The sequence below is a fragment of the Coccomyxa subellipsoidea genome (genome assembly GCF_000258705.1).
Source record: "Coccomyxa subellipsoidea C-169, whole genome shotgun sequence".
NCBI classification, from domain to species: domain Eukaryota; kingdom Viridiplantae; phylum Chlorophyta; class Trebouxiophyceae; family Coccomyxaceae; genus Coccomyxa; species Coccomyxa subellipsoidea.
Window position 1 is genome coordinate 430,642 of NW_005178040.1, and position 21,901 is coordinate 452,542.

The following is a 21,901-nucleotide window of genomic DNA, read 5'->3' on the forward strand; positions in this document are numbered from 1 at the left end:
ATCGATACTGCCAGCAGTCCAGGCATGGAGGCCATACCAGTCAGGCTTTGGAGGAGATCTGTTGGCAGATGCTCCTGGTAGAGGCTGTTCATGCTGCGGAGACTATCTCCCGATGCGGGACGGACGTTCTCTGATCAGCAGGCCTGAAGCTGGCCCCAGCGGTCGCAGCATGACCACAGCTTCGACAGCTGCAACTGCACAGGCAGAAGCTGTCAGGAGTCATGAAGAGGAGGCACAGGCGCTTCAGGACTACGTGAAACGCAGGATAGACCTCTTCGACCAGTACAAGAACCGGGAAGTTGAAGCAGTAAGTGCCATTTCTTTCGCCACTGACATCCCTTATAACTATGCCTGCACCTATATCTACTCCTGCCAGGAGGAAATAGTGGTGTCACAAGCTGGGTGGATGTTGCATATTGTGTTGCTCACGTCAAGTGTGAGTAGATATCCGTCATGCAGGTGGAAAAGGCAAAGGCAGAGAACGTGCCAATCCGAGTGACTCTGCCGGACGGCACGACGCGAGAGGGAGTGAAGGGCGTGACAACGCCTCAAGATATCGTTGGCACGCTCTCCAGGAGCCTGGCAAAGAAGGCCCTGGCTGCCAAAGTGGATGGGGAGGTGTATGACATTTTCAGGCCGCTGGATGGGGACTGCCAGCTGCAGATCCTGACCTTTGAGGACCCTGATGGCAAAGAGGTACACAGATATCCAAGAGAACAGCACACTCCATTTATTTCTGCGGCATAGTGCTTACTTATGCAACACCTGGAGCCACCTTTGGGACCTTGTGCATTCTGTGACATGGACACCATTTTGTACGATGCTACAGTAATCATCCACTTTTTTGTGTCAAATTCAAAAGAGCCGTTTAATGCTGCAAGGCTTTGCCGGGCAAGCAAAGCAGCAGGAGGAAGAAGAAGTTCTTCCATGGTCGACACTATTGGTTCAACTTTTCAAGATTGCCAAAAGAGGGTTCCATTTCCACCATTTGCTCCATATCTCCTCATCTACTTACTTTGGCAGTGAGTGAGATCATTGTGTTCTGTGCAAATGCAGACGTTCTGGCACTCGAGCGCGCATGTGTTGGGCGAGGCGCTGGAGTCCTGTTTTGGCGCCAAGCTGACCATTGGCCCAGCTCTGGAGGAGGGCTTCTACTATGACTGCTATCTGGGCGACCGTACTCTCACCGAGGCTGATCGGCCTATCCTGGAGAAGCGAATCGAGGAGGTGCAGTCCTGCTGCTGTGCATTTGCCCTGCACTTAGAAACACTTGAGAAAACCTCAGCGATATTTCCAAGATCCTGGGCTGATTTTCCTGGGGGCTTGTGTGCCCGGGTACAGAGGATGAATTTTCCAAGCTGCTGTGCCAGCTGGGGCATGGGAAAGCAACCCATCTGGGTCTTCTTACATTTGAGCAAATGAGGCATCAAGCACCCCCGTGCAAACATCGTTTGTGTCTCTGAGCAACTTACACATGCGCCTTATAGCTGGTGCATGTTGGGATCTGAGGGAGGCACATGTTATAGTATCTTTAAAAACTCTATGAATTGAGCCAACGAAATATTGATTACTGCGCCGCATGCAGATCGTGAAGGAGAGGCAGGACTTTGAGCGGGTGGAGGTGACACGGGACGAGGCACTGAGCATGTTTGCGGAGAATCCCTTCAAGGAGGAGATCATCCGGGGCCTTCCACAGGACGCCACCATCTCTTTGTACCGCTGTGGCCCCATGGTCGACCTGTGCCACGGCCCCCACCTGCCCAACACCGGGCTGCTCAGAGCCTCGGCCGTTTCAGCCATGAACCGCGCATTCTGGCGCGCAAACGTCAATCGGGAGCCGCTGCAGGTGACCTCAGTTTTCTTGACAAAGATCTGCGTGCGTATTCATTTGATGCCAGAATATCCGCATCTTCTTATAAGCTTGGAATGGTGCTCATTTGAGGGAAGCCTCCAGGAACTGGTCAGTCTTGTCGCTGGTTCCTTGATGTTCATGCTCTGTTCTTGCGCATAGCAGCGGCTGCAGTTCAGGGCATATGCTGGTGTCAGGAAAAGCTCAACACATGCGGTGAACTCATGAAGATCATAGGGTGGCCCACTTTCCTTCATGTGTGTCACTCATAAGACATAATTTGCTTGTTGAGTGCCACGAAAGGCATCTTAGAGCTGTGCTGGGCGCCGCAGAGGGTGCATGGGATAGCGCCGGTGATAACACTGGGAAATTACTGGTATGTAGAACTTTAGACTTATATCGAGAGGTATGTGTAAGCGCGCGGAGGGTGTACGGTGTAAAGTTCCCGGACCCAACCCATTATCTATGCTGTCTGATACCAGGTATTTATAACATTGTCCTGGCCATGCAGAGGGTGTACGGTATAACGTTCCCGGACGCGGCGTCGATGAAGGACTACCAGCACCGCATGGAGGAGGCTCGCAAGCGCGACCACCGCGCCATCGGTGTGCAGCAGGAGCTCTTCTTCTTCGACCGCCTCTCCCCCGGCTCATGCTTCTTCCAGCCAAACGGCGCCCGCATCTACAACAACCTTGTTGAGGTGTGCGCCACACCAAGCTGTACTTGGGTTTCTGTCTTAAACTGTGCTCAGAAATGTACTCCTCCGGTTGGCCTTGGGAGTTGTAGCAGCACCAAAAAGCTTAGCAGCCCGTCACGGTCATGAACATGCATCTGATAAAAAGCTTGTGTGTCAGCACTCCTCCGATATAGAGAAACTGATTGGCAAGAAACGATGCATGAAGCATCTTATGACTACTAGCCCCTGAGCACACTGATGCCATGGCTAATTTGACTGGGAAGGAGAGTTGGTGAGCACAGCTAGGCACCAACAGTTGCGCATGACTCATTCAAAAAAGGGTGAGTATAACGAATTAGTAACTGTTACATGCTTTTGATGCGCAGTTGATACGTGAGAAGTACTGGGAGTATGAGTACGAGGAGGTGGTGACGCCCAACCTGTACAACTTTGAGCTGTGGGAGCGTAGCGGCCACGCCGACCACTACAAGGACAACATGTTCCTCGTCGACATCGAGGAGCAGCAGTTTGGCCTCAAGCCCATGAACTGCCCAGGTGACGCCTCTCTGCCGCCCTCGTATCTCGTTTGGTCAGTGTCCATAGATTGTGACACTGCCACTGCTTGCATAATTCAAAAGAGGGTAGGATGAAATGGGAGCTCTGGTCAAGTGCCATGTACCCAGCGTCTTGCCATCACCCACGGCTGCAACGCTCAAGTTCAAGTTCCCTATTTGCATGCTGACCGCGGTGTTTTCCTCTTAATTTCGTCAACATGTATGCCAAACAGCTCAGTTAGATGCACTCCCGCAGCGGATTGCTAGACAGGCTTTCAGCTGCACACAGCGGGGTTGCGCGCATGCAAAGACGGCATGACTCACAATATGTCTTTGCATGCGCGCGCAGGGCACTGCTTGATGTTCGGGCACCGGCTGCGCAGCTACCGCGAGCTTCCCATCCGCATGGCTGACTTTGGCGTGCTGCACCGCAACGAGTTCAGCGGCGCGCTCCAAGGCCTCACGCGCGTCCGGCGCTTCCAGCAGGACGATGCGCACGTCTTCTGCAGGTGCTCGCACTGAATTTATCTTCTTTGAATACCTGGCATCACCTGTGGTGAAATGACTGGAATTCTGGCTGCCCATAGCATCAGTTTCGCGTGAGGGACGCCCATCCCAGCGGTTGCCAATTGGGACCTCGATTTGGTGGTGGGTGCTGGTTGGGTCAGCCCTTCTCTTAACAGTTTTTAGTAGACTCTAAACCAGTTTACTAATTTAGAGTCCCCTGGGCAGCCCCAATACTCCAAGGCAGAAAATAACTGCAATCCAACTGGGCTCAGAGCACAACTCAAGGTCTGCAGCAGACAGCCTGCAGCATCTGATCAGTGCTCATCACCTGTCAGACAAATGCGGAGCTCTGTGCCTTTGCAACCCCTCTGGCGGCCCTATCGGCTGAGTGGCATCCTTATGATCCATCTTTAGGAGGGCTGGCATTGTAGTGAACAACTGACTAAGATGATATTATGTTCTGTGCAGGCCGGATCAAGTGATGTCAGAGGTGAGCAGCTGCCTGCGCATGCTGGACGAGGTGTACGCAGTCTTTGGGCTGACCTACAAGGCTGCGCTATCCACTCGACCGGACTCCTACCTGGGCACTCTCGAGCAGTGGGACGCTGCAGAGGCTGCCCTCACACAGGCTCTCGACGCCACCGGGAAGGCCTGGGAGGTGGGTAACTAATCTATGTGTCATGATACATTATCACTAATACAGTGAATGCACATGGGAGGAATAGGAGGGAACGTAACTGCAAACTGTTTGTCAGCATCTTGTTGTCATCCATAGTATGAGCTGCCCTGCCCTCAAGATCAATGGCATATGATCATTGATGGACACGCTACCTATTCAGATGAGTATTGCAGGAAGATCTCTTGACAGAAAGATCAGGAGATTACCCCTGCTCTGATGGCGTGCACCTCTCGAGTGTCATCCTTTGTTGCAGCAAATATGTCAGCGCTGTAGACAGGAGGCAGTGATGAGCCTTATGTGCAGTAGCAGTTTTCTGTCCAGAGCCAGGACTGACAAGACACTAATTGTGTGTCGTACAGTTAAATGAGGCAGATGGAGCGTTTTACGGACCCAAGATCGACATTACGGTCTTTGACGCCCTCAGGCGCAAGTTCCAGTGCGCCACCATTCAGCTGGACTTCCAGCTGCCTGTCAGGTGCGGCACAAACATCACATGCAGTCACCCTGTCAGGCATCCTCTCAAAGCATAGAGAAACTGGCTCAGAATCTATGGAATCCTCGACTGGAGGAAGCAATTATGTGTTAATCGCGCTTTCTTCAGCCTTCAGTGCTGCTATTTCTTGTTCATACATGGCGTACTGAGACCACGCACTTGGCCGCCCAACAGAGTACTTGCAGAACTCTTGCGTTCAAAGTATTCAGGAGCAAGCAGTTGAACAATTATGGCTGTGCTATTGCAGGTTTGACCTGCAGTACAAGGGTGCCAGCGAGGCGTTTGAGCGGCCGGTAATTGTGCACCGCGCCATCCTGGGGTCTGTGGAGCGCATGCTCGCCATCCTCACCGAAAACTTTGCCGGGAAGTGGCCGCTCTGGCTCTCGCCGCGCCAGGTGGGCATAAGGACTTCCCCGCATCCAGGGGATGGCTGGTGCCCGCTGGGTAGACAAGGGTACACAAAGTTTGTTTGGGCAAAGCATGCATTCCCAATATGACCCTCAGCAAAGGCACGGCCTCTTATCAGGACAGATTGTGTACTGTCTTCAAGACAGCCCCAGGAAGTCTCTGATCAGCCAATACGGATACTGTGTGTCAGCAAGCTTTTCTGGCATTTGAGTGGCCAAAGGCAAACATTGATGGCCAGCAATCTGAGTCTGTAGGCCGACTTCATTTGACTTGGTTACCTTGTGCGTGGATCAGGTGATCGTGGTGCCCATCAGTGAGGCCAGCGTGGGGTATGCACGGCGCGTGCGAGCGCAGCTGAGGGCGGCCAAGCTGCACGTCGAGGTGGACGACAGCGACCGCAAGATGCAGAAGAAAGTGCGCGAGGCGCAGCTGGCCCAGTTCAACTACATCCTGGTGCGCCCACTCTTTCGCTCTTTCTTTCATTTTGAAGGGCTGCTGCAAGGTGACATGTTTGGGACTGGCCACACGAGCGCCAATAGACAGCAGGTCTGGCTGCCGCTGCTGCTGCTGCTGCTGCTGCTGCTTTCACAGTGATTGTCTCAGAAGAGCGCCGGGCACTTTAGGAGGCACGCAGCTCTTAGCTGCATGTGACCATTTGCAGAAATGTGCTTTTTCTTTATAGATCCATGAGAGCCCACAGCAGCAAATTTTGCAGAGGACGAACAGTGGCTGTTCTCTGCAGGTTATTATACATTGTTTTGGTCATGTTGGTCCATCTGACTCCGATTCTGTTGGGGTTCATCCCGAGCAGGTGGTTGGCGAGAAGGAGGAGGCGGAGGGAACAGTGAATGTGCGCACGCGCGACAATATCGTGCATGGCATGCATGCGCTAGACGCGGTGCAGGAGATCTTGCTGCGGGAAAAAGACACGCGAAGCCTCACTTCGATCTTTGGAGCAGAAGAAATTGTTGCTGCACCGCAGAATGGCGCGGGACCAGCCATGGAGCAAAATCTGGCTAGCACTGCCGCATGACTTTCATTCAGCCCACTCTAGCTTCCAAGATTCTCTCCCAGCATTTGTTTCCTGTAATTGTTTCTGAGCTACAAACTAAGTCTGGGAGAATGTCTGCACGTGGGTCGGCCACGCTGGATGTAAGGTTTTGGCGTTCCCTTTTGAGGCAAGGAAGGAACCTTCCTCGGCTTCTCGTAGCATCTTAGAAAGGATAGGGAAGGACTGATTCATACGTCACCAATCAACCTTGTTGGTAAAAACCTCTCCTAAAGGAAAATCGATAGCAACGTTGCTGTGGACCATCTGTTCCGTGGCCGGTACAAGGAGAGGTACAATCTTTCGAGCATCGAGTACGACAGCGCTTCTTCATAGGTGAAAAATCCAATATCGCTCCCGCAGTTTCTTCAGGTGCCTTAAAAATTTTAATCCACGTATATCTGAGAGATTTTTAGCCTCTCATTCACTTCAAACTTGACGAGCACGGGGTTTATGTGAGTGGACCCACAAGCTCCACTCGTACAGACTTCGCTACCGAAATCAAGCAAAGGAAGGAAGAGGATTACTTCCGCCTCTACAAGAGATCCTGCAAATGGCGCCTAACAATCCTGATATGTAGGCGTCAAGAAGGACTGATGTCGTTTTATCTTGGACTTGGTTCAGACCTTGGAAGGAGCAGGGAGTGCTGTATTTTGAATCAAATGCACATTTTATGTGTTTTAAACTGTGCAGACGAGGACGCAGCTCTTGCAGTTGCATGGTGCAGGATTGAGACCTGAGCTGAAGACGTGTGGACACCTGAAGTTGAGTGCACTGCTTGCAGGAGCTCATGATCAGCTCGATGCAGCGCTGCTCTGGGGTGCTGGCTCGTCAGCTGCTGGCCAGAACAGCGGCGCATCCCTCACTTGCCCCAAGCCTGGCATCCGCTCTGGCTCCAGTAGCATGCGCCTGCAGCTTCTCAAACCTTACACTGGCGCCAGCGCAGCCCTCCAAGCTCCTCAGCACACCCCTTCACACCTCGGTGCGCAAACCTCCAGCTCTGTAAATGCAGTTACTGGAGCCCATGGGAATGGCCTTCGTTGACGCTGTACTATCAGCCGGTGAAGCCGGCTTTGCGCAAGTCAGACTGGGATTGCACACAACGCTCCAAGGCTTCTCAGCTTCTGTGGCTAAGGGCTGGCACAAGCTGAAGAACTTTACAATCTGCATCTTGTTCTGCGCAGCTATACACTGGTTCTGCAGGCCCCAGCTGGCGGGGGGGGGCCGGTATAAACATTGAGCACTGATTTATTGGGTTTGATTGTATCTGGCGAGTACATCGAGGGGTAGGACTGTGGTATCTTTACATGCAGCTTGTCTGCAGACGCACCTCGCCTTTGGCAGGAATGGCGTGTAATAATAGGAATATGCTCTTTGCATTGCCTGACGGAAGTTGGTTTGACCTTCCCTTGTGCCGCAGAGCAAGAGCTGGCAGCAGGCGAGTCTGAGTGAGGAGCCGCACCATGAGCACATGAGGATAAATGAGGAGGCCGGCACCGCCAAAGACAAGACCTACCAGGAAGGGTGAGTGCCTCTTCTCAGCCCCTCCATCACTCTCTGAAAAGTTGATGAGCGCTCCTTGACTCTTCGGCGGATTTGGATGGCGCGTTGGCGTTTCTGTTCTTGCGTCTACTTGAAAGCCCAGAAAGGGTGCTGCTGATGGCTCTGCAGAAGAAGTGTGGGGCCATGCACATGTTGCATGGGGTGAGAAGATCGACATGGGATACCCTCTGCGAAATTCATATTGTGCATTAGCTTGGCGCTACCTTACTGTGTACTCCACGTCACACGGCTGTGCTTGTACTTCAAGCCTTGAAATTTTAACACTGCAGCGACACAGATCATTCGGACGGTGCAGAGGGCAGCGCCTGTTTGGTGTGTGCAGGTACATTGCACCTCACCCGGGCAGCGACTCGAAGGATGCCGGTGACTCATACTTGCTCATGCACCCGGTGTACAACAAGGAGTACCTTGAGTCCATCTACCCCCGCCACAAGACCCCTGAGAAGGTACTGATCTCCCCTCATATGCATGTTATCTAGGCAGGCCTGGCTATCACTCATTTCTGTCATCCCGTATGAGAAGGTGCGTGCAGCCCTGCTTGAACAGGCAAATACATGGGCGATTGTGATACGCCCCATCCCCTGTACTTCGGGCACGTCCAATGGGTGTTCAGTCTGCCCAATCTAGAGGAGCACCTGAGTAAAGCGGGACAGCATCATTATGGCCTGCCCAATATAAGTCAAGCTGCAAAAGCAGGGCTGGGGAGCTCGACACATGACTTAGAGTTGAGAATAGGAAATCGTTAAGTAAGCGCCACTCTAGTTCCCATGAAAAGTAACACCTTGGGAGGGCTGCAGTTCACTGGAAAGTTGCATGTTGGCTCTTGTGCACATGGTGCGGGTTCACAAGTCAGGCCATGCAGAGGGGAATAGAAGCAGGCGGTACCCAACAGAATGGCGAGGGAGTCTTGCATCGACTAGAGATAGATCACAGGCTCATGGTCGGAACAAATGGGGACTCCTTTTCTTGAGGGTGTTCCCTGATCTGTGGGTGCGCTGCAGTGGAGCGTTGAGGAGTTTTTCTAGACTGTCTCTTTAAGGTGCTCGCATGACTTACATTGGTGTGTCATGCTGCAGTGGAGTGAGAAGACAGGCTTTTGGGCGGTGACGGCCATGCGCTGGTCGTTTGATAAGATCACGGGCTATGGGCCCAACATGAACGAGGGCAAGTGGCTGCAGCGCATAGTCTTCCTGGAGACTGTGGCTGGCGTTCCTGGCATGGTCGGCGGCATGGTGAGAAAATCTAACCTCCCTCGTTTTAGAAGGGTGTCTGGATTTTGTTCTGCGTAGCTTGTAAACCCCCGTATCATCCCGCGGAGTTTTGCCTTGATAGATGATGCGAAATAGAGAGCTGGGACAGCTCCAAACGTTTAAAAGGCAGAAAATCAAGTCCCCAATTTCTTGGAGAATGCGCCGAACTATCTAGCGCTGGGGTGTGCATTGTGGTTTGGTACTCTGAATTAGAAAAAACTTTTCTCAGGTGCTTGGGCTTGAAAAGGTTGGGTACAAAATGAAATAGGTGAATTTTGGCGGATCGCAGCCTGCTGGCCAGATGAGGACTGCCCACGTGTGTCCTAGCTGTCAGCTGAGTTTCTATGAGGGCAGGAATGGCTTGATTTGTCATGGGGCTTCTGCAAGCAACGGGCTGCTTCAAAGGGATAGTCTGAAACAAAATGGCTCTGCTCAGCCAGTTATATCGCATCTCCAATCGTGAGGCACTGGCGTAAGGGTTATCTGGGCCTGTATCCAGGTCTCAAAGCATGATTTAACGTTATAAATGTATGATTCTGTGCATCTGACAGCTGCAAGCAGATTGACAGGGGTGGTCTGTGTTGTGGCCTGCAGCTGAGACACATGCGCAGCCTGCGAGTGATGGAGAGAGACCACGGCTGGATCCACACGCTGCTCGAGGAAGCCGAGAATGAGCGCATGGTGCGACTTGCTTCTTCACCCTAATAATATTCATTTCATGCCCATCAGCAATTTTTTTGTTGGTTTGTTCCCCGTTGCTCTGGAGCCACAAACTGCCCTGAACATTGGACAGTGCTCCACTGTAAAGTAAGTAGGATCTGAGTGCACATGTTGCGCGGGGTTCAAGGATGCATGCAAGGCTGCATTGCAGGCACTGGGTGATCACTGATGAACTTGCAATTTAATTGCAAAGCATGCAGTTCCAGAAAGATGGTTGTGATTGGTTTGTGTGGTGCAGCATTTGCTGACCTTCTTGAAGCTGCGCCAGCCTGGACCCCTGGTCAGGGCGGGGGTGTTGCTCACCCAGGTAATGACCATATTTGAAGTCTACTTTGACCTGCATTGCACCCTCAAACTGCTTACTTATACGATCAGGCATACTAAGCATTATACCTGCTCTACAGACCAAGAATGAGGTCTAGAGCACCACAGTCTCTATTGAGATGTGCAAGAGCAGTACCACCTGTTGGTACTGATCTTGCAGTGGAGCATCCTGATGGTCCACAATCGATGTCTGAAGCGCCCACATGGCCTGCCTAATTATACGATGCAATCTTCCGAGCTGCATTGTTGGTGTTGCATGCAAAAGCAGCTGCAGGCTGACAACGTGATTATGATGCTGGCTGGCTTGCAGGGTGTGTTCTTCAACCTGTATTTCTTCTTCTACATGCTGAGCCCCAAACACTGCCACGCCTTCATCGGCTACCTGGAAGAGGAGGCAGTCAAGACCTGTGAGCCTCCCAACTTCTATATTGCATTCCTTGGAACATTGTGAAAGACATCTTCCCGTTGTGTTTTTCTTTCTTGATGGAATCACTGCAGTCCAAAAGAGGCAGTGAACACTTGGACTGCATGTCTGGTTTGCACTAGCGCCAAAGGAAAACAGGACACGCATTCGAAGCATTTGTTTGTTGATGTCCTGCATCCTAGTACCGTCATTGACACATGAAGTGCTGCGTATATGGTGTGCTGAAGGCTGGTGCATGCAAGCAGACATCAGAATGCATCCTATACACCTCATTGAAGATTGCTATGCTGCGGGTATGTTGTGCTGAAGGCTGGTGCATGCATGCAGACACGCACGCCATCGCAGACATTGACAATGGCAAGCTGCCCGAGTGGGCAGACAAGCCGGCCCCCGACCTTGCCAAGTTCTACTGGAAGATGTCCGAGGTGTGTCCAGTTGCATGCTGCTATGGAGCAATTGCTCTTCAAACATTCACTGAAAATTGCGCAGAAAAGGAAGCGCTGCCTGCTGGGCATTCTTCAGCAGCGTGGTTTCCATGCACTCAATGTGTTCACTTCGTACAGAAAAGCCTTTTGCTGCTGAGAAATTTTGCCAGTGAACAGCAGGCTTGGAGGGACACAATAATGGTCTCACAAACAGCAGTAAATGTTTGATCTGGCTGCAAAAGTTTCTGAACAAGAAACTTCAAATTATTAATGCAGTGATTGTATTGTAAATACAGGATGCCACAATGCGCGATCTGCTGCTGAACGTGCGCGCTGACGAGGCATGCCACAGCCATGTCAACCACACCTTCTCGGAGCTGAAGCAGTCCGACGACAACCCCTTCGTGAAGGGAAATCATGAGATCGCTTAGTCAGCGCATAGTCACCGCTGTGTCAACCTGTCCATCATAGCGGTGTCAAATTACTTAGACAATGTGGTGTCATGTGATCAGTCAATTGCCTTGACATGGGCGCAAAAATTCTTAAGGTGCTGCAGCTCTGTTTTTTTTGGGCATCCTGATGGACAGCCTATGTGCTTGCAATTGGCCATACAGGCAATATTGCCTGCATTAATGGGCTTTGAATAAGTGCATATGCCTTTACATAAAATCACAATGATTCGATGTCTGGAAAGAGACATGATGAATACATTAGAGCTTGGAGTGCATCTTGGATAATTATTTATTAGCGCAGCTGTGGGATTTGCCTGGTCTGTGCACCGGCATGCATGTATTTGAATGTTTCAGTGACTGCGCAACGAGATCGTGTTGGGTAGATTAGTCAGTTGGCAGATTGCTCGTCATAATGATTATGGCATGGTGTGGTGTTGCAAAGAGTGCGTTTGAATTTGGTGTTGCTTTGATTCTGGTAATTCAAGAAATTCATTTACAACTTGTTTCATCTGTCCAATCTGTCCAATGCTTGCAATGGCAAGCACTTCGGCAGAGACACAAAAATTTATTATAACAAATATTGCCCATGTGGGCGCCGCACAAGATTGCGCAGCAAACAATAGTCAGCGGGAATGTTGCATGCGCAACTTTGATGGATAAATGCTGTTGGAGGGATTGTGCCAGGAGAAGGGAGCTTGCTCAGCACACCAGAGAGCTCACAATTGCAGCTAGATGCACCTGGCCTTTTTCCCTTTCCAAGCTATGAAAGAAGAATTTGATGTGAACGACCTAAGAGACCACCTGAGAAGCTCCAACCCCTGCCGCTTCCACAGGTGATCTTGAGACCTTCTTGGCAGCTGCCACCACCACTGCTTCACAAGTGCTCCTGCTTTCTTCTGAGGTGCTGAGAGCGGTGCAAGCAGCTTCACGGATGCTCTAGAATTGTCAAAGAAGCGGTTATCCCTGCAGATTTATACTCTACCTGCCAGGCTATTTCTGCTGAACGTTGCTGATACAATTGTCTGTTATGTCACTATTAGACAGTTCATGCTATAGCACTGCATATACACTGTGAGGTTGCTCTTTCTTTCAGCTTGGCGCTCGCACTGCCTCGTACGTTCTTGCATCTCTCCTCTCTTAACTATCTTCACAGGTGCTCCTGGAACCACTTGAGAGAGCGCGCAAATGCGTCGCGAGCATCGGCTGCCACCGCCTCGTCCTTGTCATCTCCCCTTAAGCTCCACCCATGCGCCTGCGGGGTGGATCCACCAGTCAGCAAATCAAAACACTTCAAAGGATGATGAGCATGCCAAGCAGGATGCAGGAGCATTGCTTGTCTGCAAAGGCTGCTGGACAGGCTGAGCAGGCTGCAGGGGCATTGCTTGGATGCAGAAACAGCTCCACAGGATAAGCAGGCTGTAAGAGCATTGCAGCACAAGGCTGAACATGCTACAGGTGCACTGATCCAGATCCTACTGAGCCATGAAGGAGATTGCATGCTGGGCATGGGGAATCAGAGGCAAAGCTGATCAGAGTGCCATAATCGTTACTGCCTGCCCCTATTTGTCGATCAGAGCAAGCATATTACCCCAACAAGGTACAATCACCCTATTCTGCTGCAGGGCAAAAGACACGCGTCCCCAGGATCAGGGCCGCCTCTCTGCGCACCTTGCTTGCTGCAGCTGCATGGGCTCAGTGAACTAGTTTGGGTCAAGGTTCTCTGACTTTGTCTCCTGCTAGGCGGAGACCAAGCAATTGAATGACTTACATTCAACTTCAACATCAAATATATCAATGGCTGAATGCAAAAGCCTCTCACCTGCTTGGGGTAATAGACGCCCTCAGCTGGGAAGGACTTGGTCTTGAGGATGTCCTGGATCTTCTCGCGCATCATGTCTGGGATCTGTTGGTCGTTGGCCGAGTACAGGAACAGAACCTGAAGAAGGCATCACCGGTGACAGCACACTCAGTACTTGCACATCGTGCATTCCGCTGTGATGAGGCGGGGCCACAGTATCCCTTTTTGGTACCTCTTCTGCCTATTGTTTAATAGGCAGTTTAAAAGAAGTGGGTGATTGCATGATCCTCAAATGTTTCTGCTTAATCACTGGAAAGTGCGAGTCCAAGCAGACTTGCTGACTCCTACAAGCGGGACAGCTGTGACTCACCGGCTTCTTGATAGCTTCCACCGTCTCCAGCTTTATCAGCGACCCGTGAGCAATCACCCCCGCGTCCAAATCCCCCGAGCCTGTCAGGCACACAGCCGCCACCTCAGCATGGTTAGAAGCACCAATGAGCTAGCAGCGTTCCTTTGAAGTGTACCTTACTCGACCTTGCGGAGAGCGCTCTGCTGTGTAGCGTCGACCAAACATCCATGTTTGCTCAAAAAGCATTGCTTGCACAGTAAGTGCCCCATGGCCTGCCCTGGTCTTTGGCGATGCTGAGTGACACAGGTGTCTGTAATCATGTTACTTGTAGAAAAACCACTGCTCTCCTCTTCAAATTAAAGAAAGAAGTAAAGGAAAGGTGGGCACCTAGCAGCAGGACAGTGAAGCAACCGCCCCAGCAGAAGCCTTGAGCGCCCACTTTGATGTTCTCACCATAACTCTCCTTCAGCTCCCCGATCACATTCTTGACCTCTTCCAACGTCTGCACACCAGAAGCACTGCATTTTCAACACTGCATTGCACTGTCAGCATGTCGGCACTGGGCTGTAGGCACTATATTCAATTGGCAGCCACTGTTTGCTTGACGCAGGTATGAGCCTTCCTTTAAATGGCAGGAAGGGGCATGCGTGCATTGAGGCTGAAAGCTTCAGGCAGGGAAGCACAGGCGCCGGATTCTACCTTGTCCTGAGGGAATTGGCCGAGCCATTCTCCAATCTTTGAGAAGTCAAACTCGGGGGTGAGGGCCTTTCCCCTGAAGAAGTCTGGCACCACTGTGACGAAGCCTGCATGCAGAAATTTGCAGCCACACACATGTTGGATGCCCTGAAGACCTTCACATGTACAGCATACAAGGCCCCTGATGTTCCACACACTATAAGTCTGAAGGCTTTGTGAACACCAAGATATGAGTCATAGGAGAGAAACATATGTAGCAATTTGTTATCAACCACCAGCCAAACATCTGTACAAAGGTTGTGAGGCTCCTGTCACCTGCTGCAGCAAGCTTGTCGGCAAATATGCGAATGTTCTTTTTGGCCCAGCCAAATATGTCACTGATGAGCACAATAGCCGCCTTGGGAGTGTCCTTGGGCTCGGCAAAATATGCATCATACGTAGCTATTGTGCCGACCTGCAGTGGCCCAGAAACATCAAGAAATCAATAGGGGGATCTTCCCGGCATTCCTGGCTGAACGGAACATTTTCGACAAGATCCTTTCGATCGCTTACTTTGGAGCCTAAACACTATGCCCTGCTTTAAATGGAAAGTTGCCCTGATCCTAGGCTGCTAGTACCCTATTTGGTCTAGACCAAAAGAGATACGCACTGGACACACCAAGTCGCAGTGAGCAAAAGGCCATGACTAGGTACATTACAAGCGCTGCTGTTGGTTTCGACGCTCTGTGGGCTTTGAACAACTGGCATATGTTGCCCAGATCATCAACGCATCGAGTATCAACTGAAGTCACAAAGGGCAAGACAGGGCCACATGAATGGATAACAGAAGACACAAGGTGAGATTTTGTCCGATGTAGGACAGCCAAGCAAAAGGTAAGCACTGCTGCACCAGGACCACGTCGCACCTACCTTCCCGGTGGGTTCGCCCTGCCACTCCGTGCCAGGGTCGCAGCACTGCTTATATTCCGCCATGGCTTCTTCTTGTTTTTCTGGGTTTTCTCTGCTAGTTGCAATGCAGTGTGCGCCAGTGGGTGCTGAAAATTTGCACGAGATCATTCTGAGCACAAGCACTGAGCAATTTGTAATGCACTAGATATTCGCGAACCCTTTTGCGGGAGGCATGACAAGGGATTTACCCTAAGGTCGACCCTTTCTCCTGAACGCGTCGCATCAAAGAAGCCATGATGGCAATTTGATCATGCCAGGTAGTCCATTTTATTACTAGGGAAAGGCCTTCTTGCGATCCTCTCTTCCTTCAAACTCTATTTTGTCCAAATAAGGCAGGCCTTGGACTGGGTTCGCTCTTGACAGAATAGGACCAAAATAAAACAATTAGACTGTTTCACTGTGGTCCAACTCTCTCCAGACTCTAAAGATCCTTACGGAATGGACAGTTGAGCTTTGGGCCTCTCCCCTCATAAGGGGAGGGTGCTGATGGTTGTGCGACACTGCCAAGCCCTCCTTTTGGGGCTCTTGTTGCTCAGCGGGGTTGGAAGAAGCGTGCAGCAAGACAGCTTGGTTCTACCACTGAGGAGGCGTGATGGTGGGATCATCGCTCGGGGTCTCCTGCGCAACGCGACGCTGCCATTGCACGGCGCTGTGAAGGACTATGGGTGAGCATCCAGGGCAGCGATCTGATCTGCTTTGATTATTTGTGTTTCAAAAGATTCGATACATTTCATCAAAACTTCCATCTATTCCATATCCAAATATGTTATGGCGAGCTCTTGATCACAGCTTCTGTTTGTGATCTTGTTGCCCTGGGTGCGCTTGCAAGATTTATTAACCTTCATTTTGCAATATTATGCAGTTATTTTTACGCAACACTACATTTGGGCACTCCCGCACGGCAGTTTGCGGTGATCGTGGACACAGGAAGCACCATCACATATGTTCCTTGTGCATCATGTGGACGCAATTGTGGGCCGCATCACAAGGCAAGTCCTCCTGATATCACTGCACCACACTGTTTGCCTACATCTCAATTAAACATAGTCCGCTCTCAGCAGTTTTGGTGCTTGCCAAAAATTGTATGCAGTGTCACGCCAGACGCTGCGAGGGCAATCACCTGCTTGCTGCACAACAGGCAAGGGATGGAGCCAGGCAAAACAGGCTGCTGGAAGAGATCCCGGCACCAGAGTCAGCCGATTGAATTGTGATCTGCCTGTTGCAGGACGCTGCGTTTGATCCCGCCAGCTCATCGAGTTCAGCGGTGATCGGGTGCGACAGCGACAAGTGCATATGCGGGCGGCCGCCGTGCGGCTGCTCTGAAAAGCGCGAGTGCACCTACCAGCGCACATACGGTGAGCTATCCCGCGTCTGTGCTAAATGTGGACCTCAAACTAGTTTGACAGCCCATGCGCCCACTAAAGTGGAAAAGCAGGGGGCAGGAATGATCATCATGACTTTATTTCTTGATGGAGAATTGGGTGCGACCGCTGTGCGACGGTTTGGTCGAGAACAGAGGGATGGCACGAGCAGCAGGGCAGACTCTTGCAGGCCATCACAAGAGATCTTTAAAGACGGGCCGAACACTCCGAAGTGTCACAGCATGTCAAGCCTTGTCATATTTGTGAAGCCTAGTGTGTGGTGTGGTGCTGCAGCGGAGCAGAGCATCAAAGAATAATGCTGTAGATGGTCATTTTTGCTGAAGCCATGTGTTGGTGAATACTGCAGCGGAGCAGAGCAGCAGTGCGGGGCTGCTGGTGTCGGACCAGCTGCAGCTGAGGGATGGGGCGGTGGAGGTGGTGTTTGGGTGTGAGACAAAGGAGACGGGGGAGATCTACAACCAGGAGGCAGATGGCATCCTGGGCCTGGGCAACTCAGAGGTGTCGCTGGTCAATCAGGTGTGCCACCCTGACTGCTCCATGCGCAGCCATGTGCCCAACAGTGCATTGTTGTCCCAAGCAACAGCATGTGAATTGCCCTGCTTTCCTCTTAATGATTCGCCATTGCGGAGGGGGAATTTGGGGTACTATGAAGAGCTGTGTCGAGGAAGAGAAGTGTTGAACGGTTTATGCATGTGCATGCAGTGCCAATCGAGCGGTTGTCCCGTGTGATATTAGTCAGGCCTGCACCTTGCGCTGCAACCATTGCCAAGGAGTCTGTCACTGCTGCTCTTTATCACCAGTGGGTACGTGGTCGTGCTGATCACTAACAGGCACACATCCAATGGCATAATGGTCATTAAACGCTGATGTGGCGCGCGCAGCTGGCGGGCAGCGGCGTGATAGACGACGTGTTCGCGCTGTGCTTTGGGAGCGTGGAGGGTGACGGGGCGCTGATGCTGGGTGACGTGGACGCGGCCGAGTATGACGTGGCACTGCAGTACACCGCGCTGCTGTCATCATTAGCTCACCCCCATTACTATAGCGTCCAGCTGGAGGCTCTGTGGGTGGGTGGCCAGCAGCTGCCTGTCAAGCCGGTGCGAGCCCCCTCCTTGTTTTATGTATATTTAGAAGGCTTCATAGAGGGAGAAAATGGTGCAGCCGTATTGCAATATCAGGACAAATGCAGAGCACCATCACACTACAACTGCATCACGCTGCAACCTATGTGATAACATTGCAACAAGCTTTATATGAGGGGGAATTTGGACTAGGGTCCGCACAGTGCCCGTTGCAGGATCTTGTGGATGATCATGCTTGTGATCAACATCGGAGAGGGCTTGACGCATGCCAGGGCAATGTTGAGAACGTGTCTATGCCGTGTTGTTGCCAGAAGGATCTGATTCTAGAGGCGCAATGTTCTTTGGCTTGTGCTGCACAGCAGGTGCCAGGTTTGATGCTGCGCGGTGGTTACTGCAAGAGGGTTGGAAATGATTGTGCAGGGGTAATGATTTGTGTTGACTGATGCAGGAGAGGTATGAGGAGGGCTATGGCACAGTTCTAGACAGCGGTACTACTTTCACGTACCTTCCGTCCGAGGCGTTTCAACTGTTCAAGGAGGCTGTGTCTGCCTACGCCCTTGAGCATGGGCTGAACAGCGTCAAGGGACCAGACCCCAAGGTGAGCTTGTTTGCTGCCTTTATTAAGTTACAGTTGATTCCATGAAGTGGCACTCAATGTGTGCACAGCATATGGGCCAGTCGAGCAATTGTGTGGGGCTGGCCATCAACAACGAATTGTGGGTTTTTCTGAGCTCTCTGACTTGTGAGCTCGGCGTTCAACACAAGCACGCCGTATTCAAACGTCAGGAAGCTCGAAAGGCTGCTGTGGAACCGAGGGTTCTGACTTGATCTGCTCTCCATAAAATTGTCCTTTTACTCTGGCATAGTGAGCCTTGCAGAGTGCACAAGCTGAGCTTTGTATTGTCCTGCTGGTGGATTTAAAGGTTTACATTGCCGTTAATCCAATATTGAACAGGAGAAATCTTTTGCGCAGTTCCACGACATCTGCTTTGGCGGCGCTCCGCACGCGGGCCACGCGGATCAATCAAAGCTGGAGAAGGTCTTCCCAGTCTTCGAGTTGCAGTTTGCAGACGTGCGTGCCTCTCCTCCCCCCTCCCCCCTTTTAAAAGCGCTAGATTTCCTCAGACAGTGAATATTTGCTTTCTCCAATAAAGACGGCAATTTCTATGTTGTCCTCTTCCAATTGCAAAAAAACTCCCAGCTAGGGTCATTGATTATTCATGGCAGGGCAGAGAGTGAAATTTAAGCGAAATGTACTGGGGTTGCATGACAGGTATCACTTGCGCAAAAAGCTTCATTTTGCAGGGCCTTTACACCGACTTACATGTCTGATGATCGCAATGGTGATTGCTGACGTGAAATCCAATGTCCTGTCTGCCACAGGGAGTGCGGCTGCGCACAGGCCCGTTGAACTACTTGTTCATGCACACGGGGGAGATGGGCGCGTACTGTTTAGGCGTCTTTGACAACGGCGCGTCGGGCACGCTGTTGGGTGGGATCTCGTTCCGCAACATCCTGGTGCAGTACGACCGGCGCAACCGCCGCGTCGGCTTCGGCGCAGCTTCCTGCCAGGAGATCGGCGCCCGTCACGCGCCGTGCCCTCCCGGCACCCATGAGGAAGAGTGTGCCCCCTGCCTTCCCGCGTGAATTCCATATAGTGGTTGGTTTTCTGTAGATTAGATCCTGCAAGAGACAAGCACGTTTTTAGCATTGTGATAGGGCGAGAGGGGCCCTATCACAATGCTATCACCACAGTGTCCTCAGCCCTATTGATACAAGCTCAATAGGGCTTGTAGTTGCGAGGCCAGAGCTATGAACCAGCTAAAAACTCAGCAAGTTTTTTGCTGGAACTTAGATACTTTAAGTGCCGTGTGGCCTTTCTGATCTGCAGAGAGAGGGGCCTGCAGCGGACATGTACCTGCACACTGCTCTGCTGACTGAGTAGCTAGTCTACACGTCTGGCTAGAGGGTGACAAGCAGGGGCTTGATGAGAAGTGGGCCTGTGTGGCAGGGCAATGCGGCAATCCTGTTGTACCTGTCTTCAACAGACATGCCTTGAGGCCTCTTGTAGCTGTCGTCAGCTGACATGCTTTGAGTTTTATTGTAGCTGTCGTCAAGAGACATGCATTGAGGGTGGAGAGAAGTTGCCGGGGTGATATGACTATCAGGGGCTTGAGGGGGAATGGGCTTGTGTGGCAGGGCAGTGAGGCAATTCTCTTGTGTACCCGTTGTCATTAGACATGCGTTGAGGCCTCTTGTAGCTCTTTTCAAGAGCCATGCGTTGAGGGTGGAGAGAAGTTGCCGGGGTGATGTGATTAGCGGGGGCTTGATGAGGAGTGGGCCTGTGTGGCAGGGCAGGTCACCGCTGCCACCGGATTCGGACTGTGCACAACCACCACCTGGCGCCCCCGGCAGCCACTCACAGCAAGCCGCAGGTGCCCGCCCGCAAGCTGATCCTCTGAAGCCGCGCGCCGCCCCCGAGCACGGGTGCGCACCTCACCCCTCTTGTTTCCCTCCACAGCCCAAAAATTTTCCCAAGAAGGTTCTCGCAACCTGTTGGAGCTCCTCGAGTCATGGCCTACCCATTGTTATACAATGGCATGATGGGTGCATGCAGCCGCTCTTGAGTATGGGTGCGCATCCGACATCTCTTCTGCCCTCTCAACAGCCCTTTATCTTCTCAAGAATGAGGATCAGACAATCTCATCGACCTTGTGCCCTCCACAACAGCCCTTATATCTACTCAAAAACGACGTATCAGACATTCTTGTGAACAGCATCCCGGGTGGACCATTTGGGCAGAACACGCACTTTTGAAGCGCCTCCTGATTAGGTGGATGGCACAAGTTGTATGTGCAAAGGCATGGTGGGGGCATTCATCCCCCAGTAAGCAACAGATATGGGAAGAAGTCTGGAGTCACTTATTGATGTGGAGCGCCTCACTGCAAGCAGGCCGCTGCTGTGTGCAGTCAATGACCACTCCCTACATGCAGTCGACTTGGCTTGTAGCAGTGATTTATGACGGTATGCAGCAGCGGCTGCCAGGCTCTGAGGCCTGCAGCTGCCCCAGTGACTACAGTGCCGACCAGCTGCCCTTCTCGACCGCTCCTCAATGTGTAGAAGAATCCTTCTGAGCAGAATGGGCCGTTACTGAGCTGCTGCCCCTGTTCTGGCAGTCAAGACTTGCCTGGCGTGTTTGCTCAGTCATAACTAGGGTAGAAGTGAAACAAGCCTCATCTACTGTGCGCAGGCTGGTGTTCGCGTGGGTGGCGCTAGCTATGGTACTGGCCACAGTGGGAGGCCTGTTATTGCACACGCGCTCGGTCTGGGTCCCGGCGCTCTCCGACCTGTTTTTGTCGATGCGTTACGGGATCAGCGGCCGCAGCCGTTACGGGCGCCAGAAGGACACTACGGACGAGCTCGGCCTGATCAGGCTCGAGGCAGGCAACGGCCATGCAGGGGACACGCTAGAGCCGAGGGCCAACGGCAGGGCTGGCAAGCCGGGGGCCTCCCCTTATGGGTCGGAGTGGTCGGTGACCGATGAGGGCAGCCCAACAAATGGGCGCGATGTGGAGAGGGACTTGGGAATAAGTGGTGCGGCTTCCGAGCCCAGTTTTATTGCTACATTTGCCGGCAGCGACAGAGATGCACCTAGCCGTGCTTCAGAAAACAAGCAGTGAGGTTGAGGTACTGTCTGCTGAAGCAGGTTGAAATAATGTGAGTAGAATCATGCCAAACACGGTTGTTGCATCTGCAATTCTGATTCTGGCAAAGGCTGGCATGTTGTTCACAAGACCATTGCTGCATTTTCATTTCATGCGCGCGCTTCAAGTTTGTAGTGTCCTGTGGACATTCGTGGGTGTGGATCAATGGCACAAAGCCTCTTGATAGTTCAAAGCAGAATTTGTATTTCTGCTCAATAATGCTCCAGGTTGTCGTCTGCAATCAATTCATTTGAGCATTCCCGACGTCCCTAGACGCACGACCTGAGTCTGCAACACTGATGGTGGTAGGCTAGGAGAGCATTAAAGCATTCACTAGGAGAGCGTCCTATGAAAATGGCATTCAAAGACAGTATGCTGTTCGACTATGCTGTTCTGGTATTGCCATCCACCACCCATGTCACAGGCAAGTAACAATCAGGATTTGGACAGGCCACCTCTCCAAAAACACAGTAGAGAAAATGGGCGGCAAAGCTGGCTAACAGAGTTCTGATATAGTACTGGATTTGGTTGCTCGAAGCCTCTCTGCCTTCGAATGCACATCATTGGCTAAGT

At 51.8% G+C, this 21,901-nt stretch overlaps 2 protein-coding genes across 2 annotated transcripts; both read left to right on the forward strand.

Moving 5' to 3' along the window:
• Positions 1-112: 112 nt before the first annotated feature.
• COCSUDRAFT_64793 (threonyl-tRNA synthetase) lies at positions 113-15,206 on the forward strand (the record flags this gene model as incomplete). The annotated part of the gene is made up of 27 exons (XM_005650198.1): positions 113-307; positions 460-696; positions 1,057-1,227; positions 1,586-1,846; positions 2,361-2,549; positions 2,912-3,080; positions 3,429-3,588; positions 4,055-4,244; positions 4,625-4,740; positions 5,006-5,153; positions 5,461-5,619; positions 5,978-6,064; positions 6,999-7,196; positions 7,635-7,738; positions 8,100-8,223; positions 8,854-9,009; positions 9,622-9,708; positions 9,986-10,054; positions 10,382-10,478; positions 10,823-10,920; positions 11,217-12,624; positions 13,192-13,308; positions 13,541-13,620; positions 13,907-14,021; positions 14,219-14,322; positions 14,531-14,669; positions 15,125-15,206. The coding sequence occupies 21 exons, from the start codon at positions 113-115 to the stop codon at positions 11,349-11,351; spliced, it is 3,150 nt and encodes a 1,049-aa protein (XP_005650255.1). The 3' UTR covers positions 11,352-12,624; positions 13,192-13,308; positions 13,541-13,620; positions 13,907-14,021; positions 14,219-14,322; positions 14,531-14,669; positions 15,125-15,206.
• A 221-nt stretch (positions 15,207-15,427) lies between these two features.
• Positions 15,428-21,587, forward strand: COCSUDRAFT_46347 (acid protease). Its single transcript, XM_005650199.1, has 10 exons — positions 15,428-15,828; positions 16,026-16,152; positions 16,389-16,518; positions 16,892-17,061; positions 17,427-17,639; positions 18,073-18,222; positions 18,580-18,696; positions 19,008-19,209; positions 19,978-20,059; positions 20,875-21,587. Exons 1-10 carry the CDS (start codon positions 15,650-15,652, stop codon positions 21,302-21,304), a joined length of 1,800 nt encoding a protein of 599 aa, XP_005650256.1. The 5' UTR covers positions 15,428-15,649; the 3' UTR covers positions 21,305-21,587.
• The last annotated feature ends 314 nt before the right edge of the window (positions 21,588-21,901 follow it).

What these genes read in the sequence shown, in the direction of transcription:
- COCSUDRAFT_46347 (XM_005650199.1), top strand. Translation starts at nt 15,650, where the DNA reads ATGGTTGTGCGACACTGCCAAGCCCTCCTTTTGGGGCTCTTGTTGCTC. An exon ending in AGCAGCTGCCTGTCAAGCCG is followed by an intron (nt 17,640 to 18,072) that starts GTGCGAGCCCCC and finishes TGACTGATGCAG; the next exon opens with GAGAGGTATGAGGAGGGCTA. An exon ending in TCGAGTTGCAGTTTGCAGAC is followed by an intron (nt 18,697 to 19,007) that starts GTGCGTGCCTCT and finishes TGTCTGCCACAG; the next exon opens with GGAGTGCGGCTGCGCACAGG.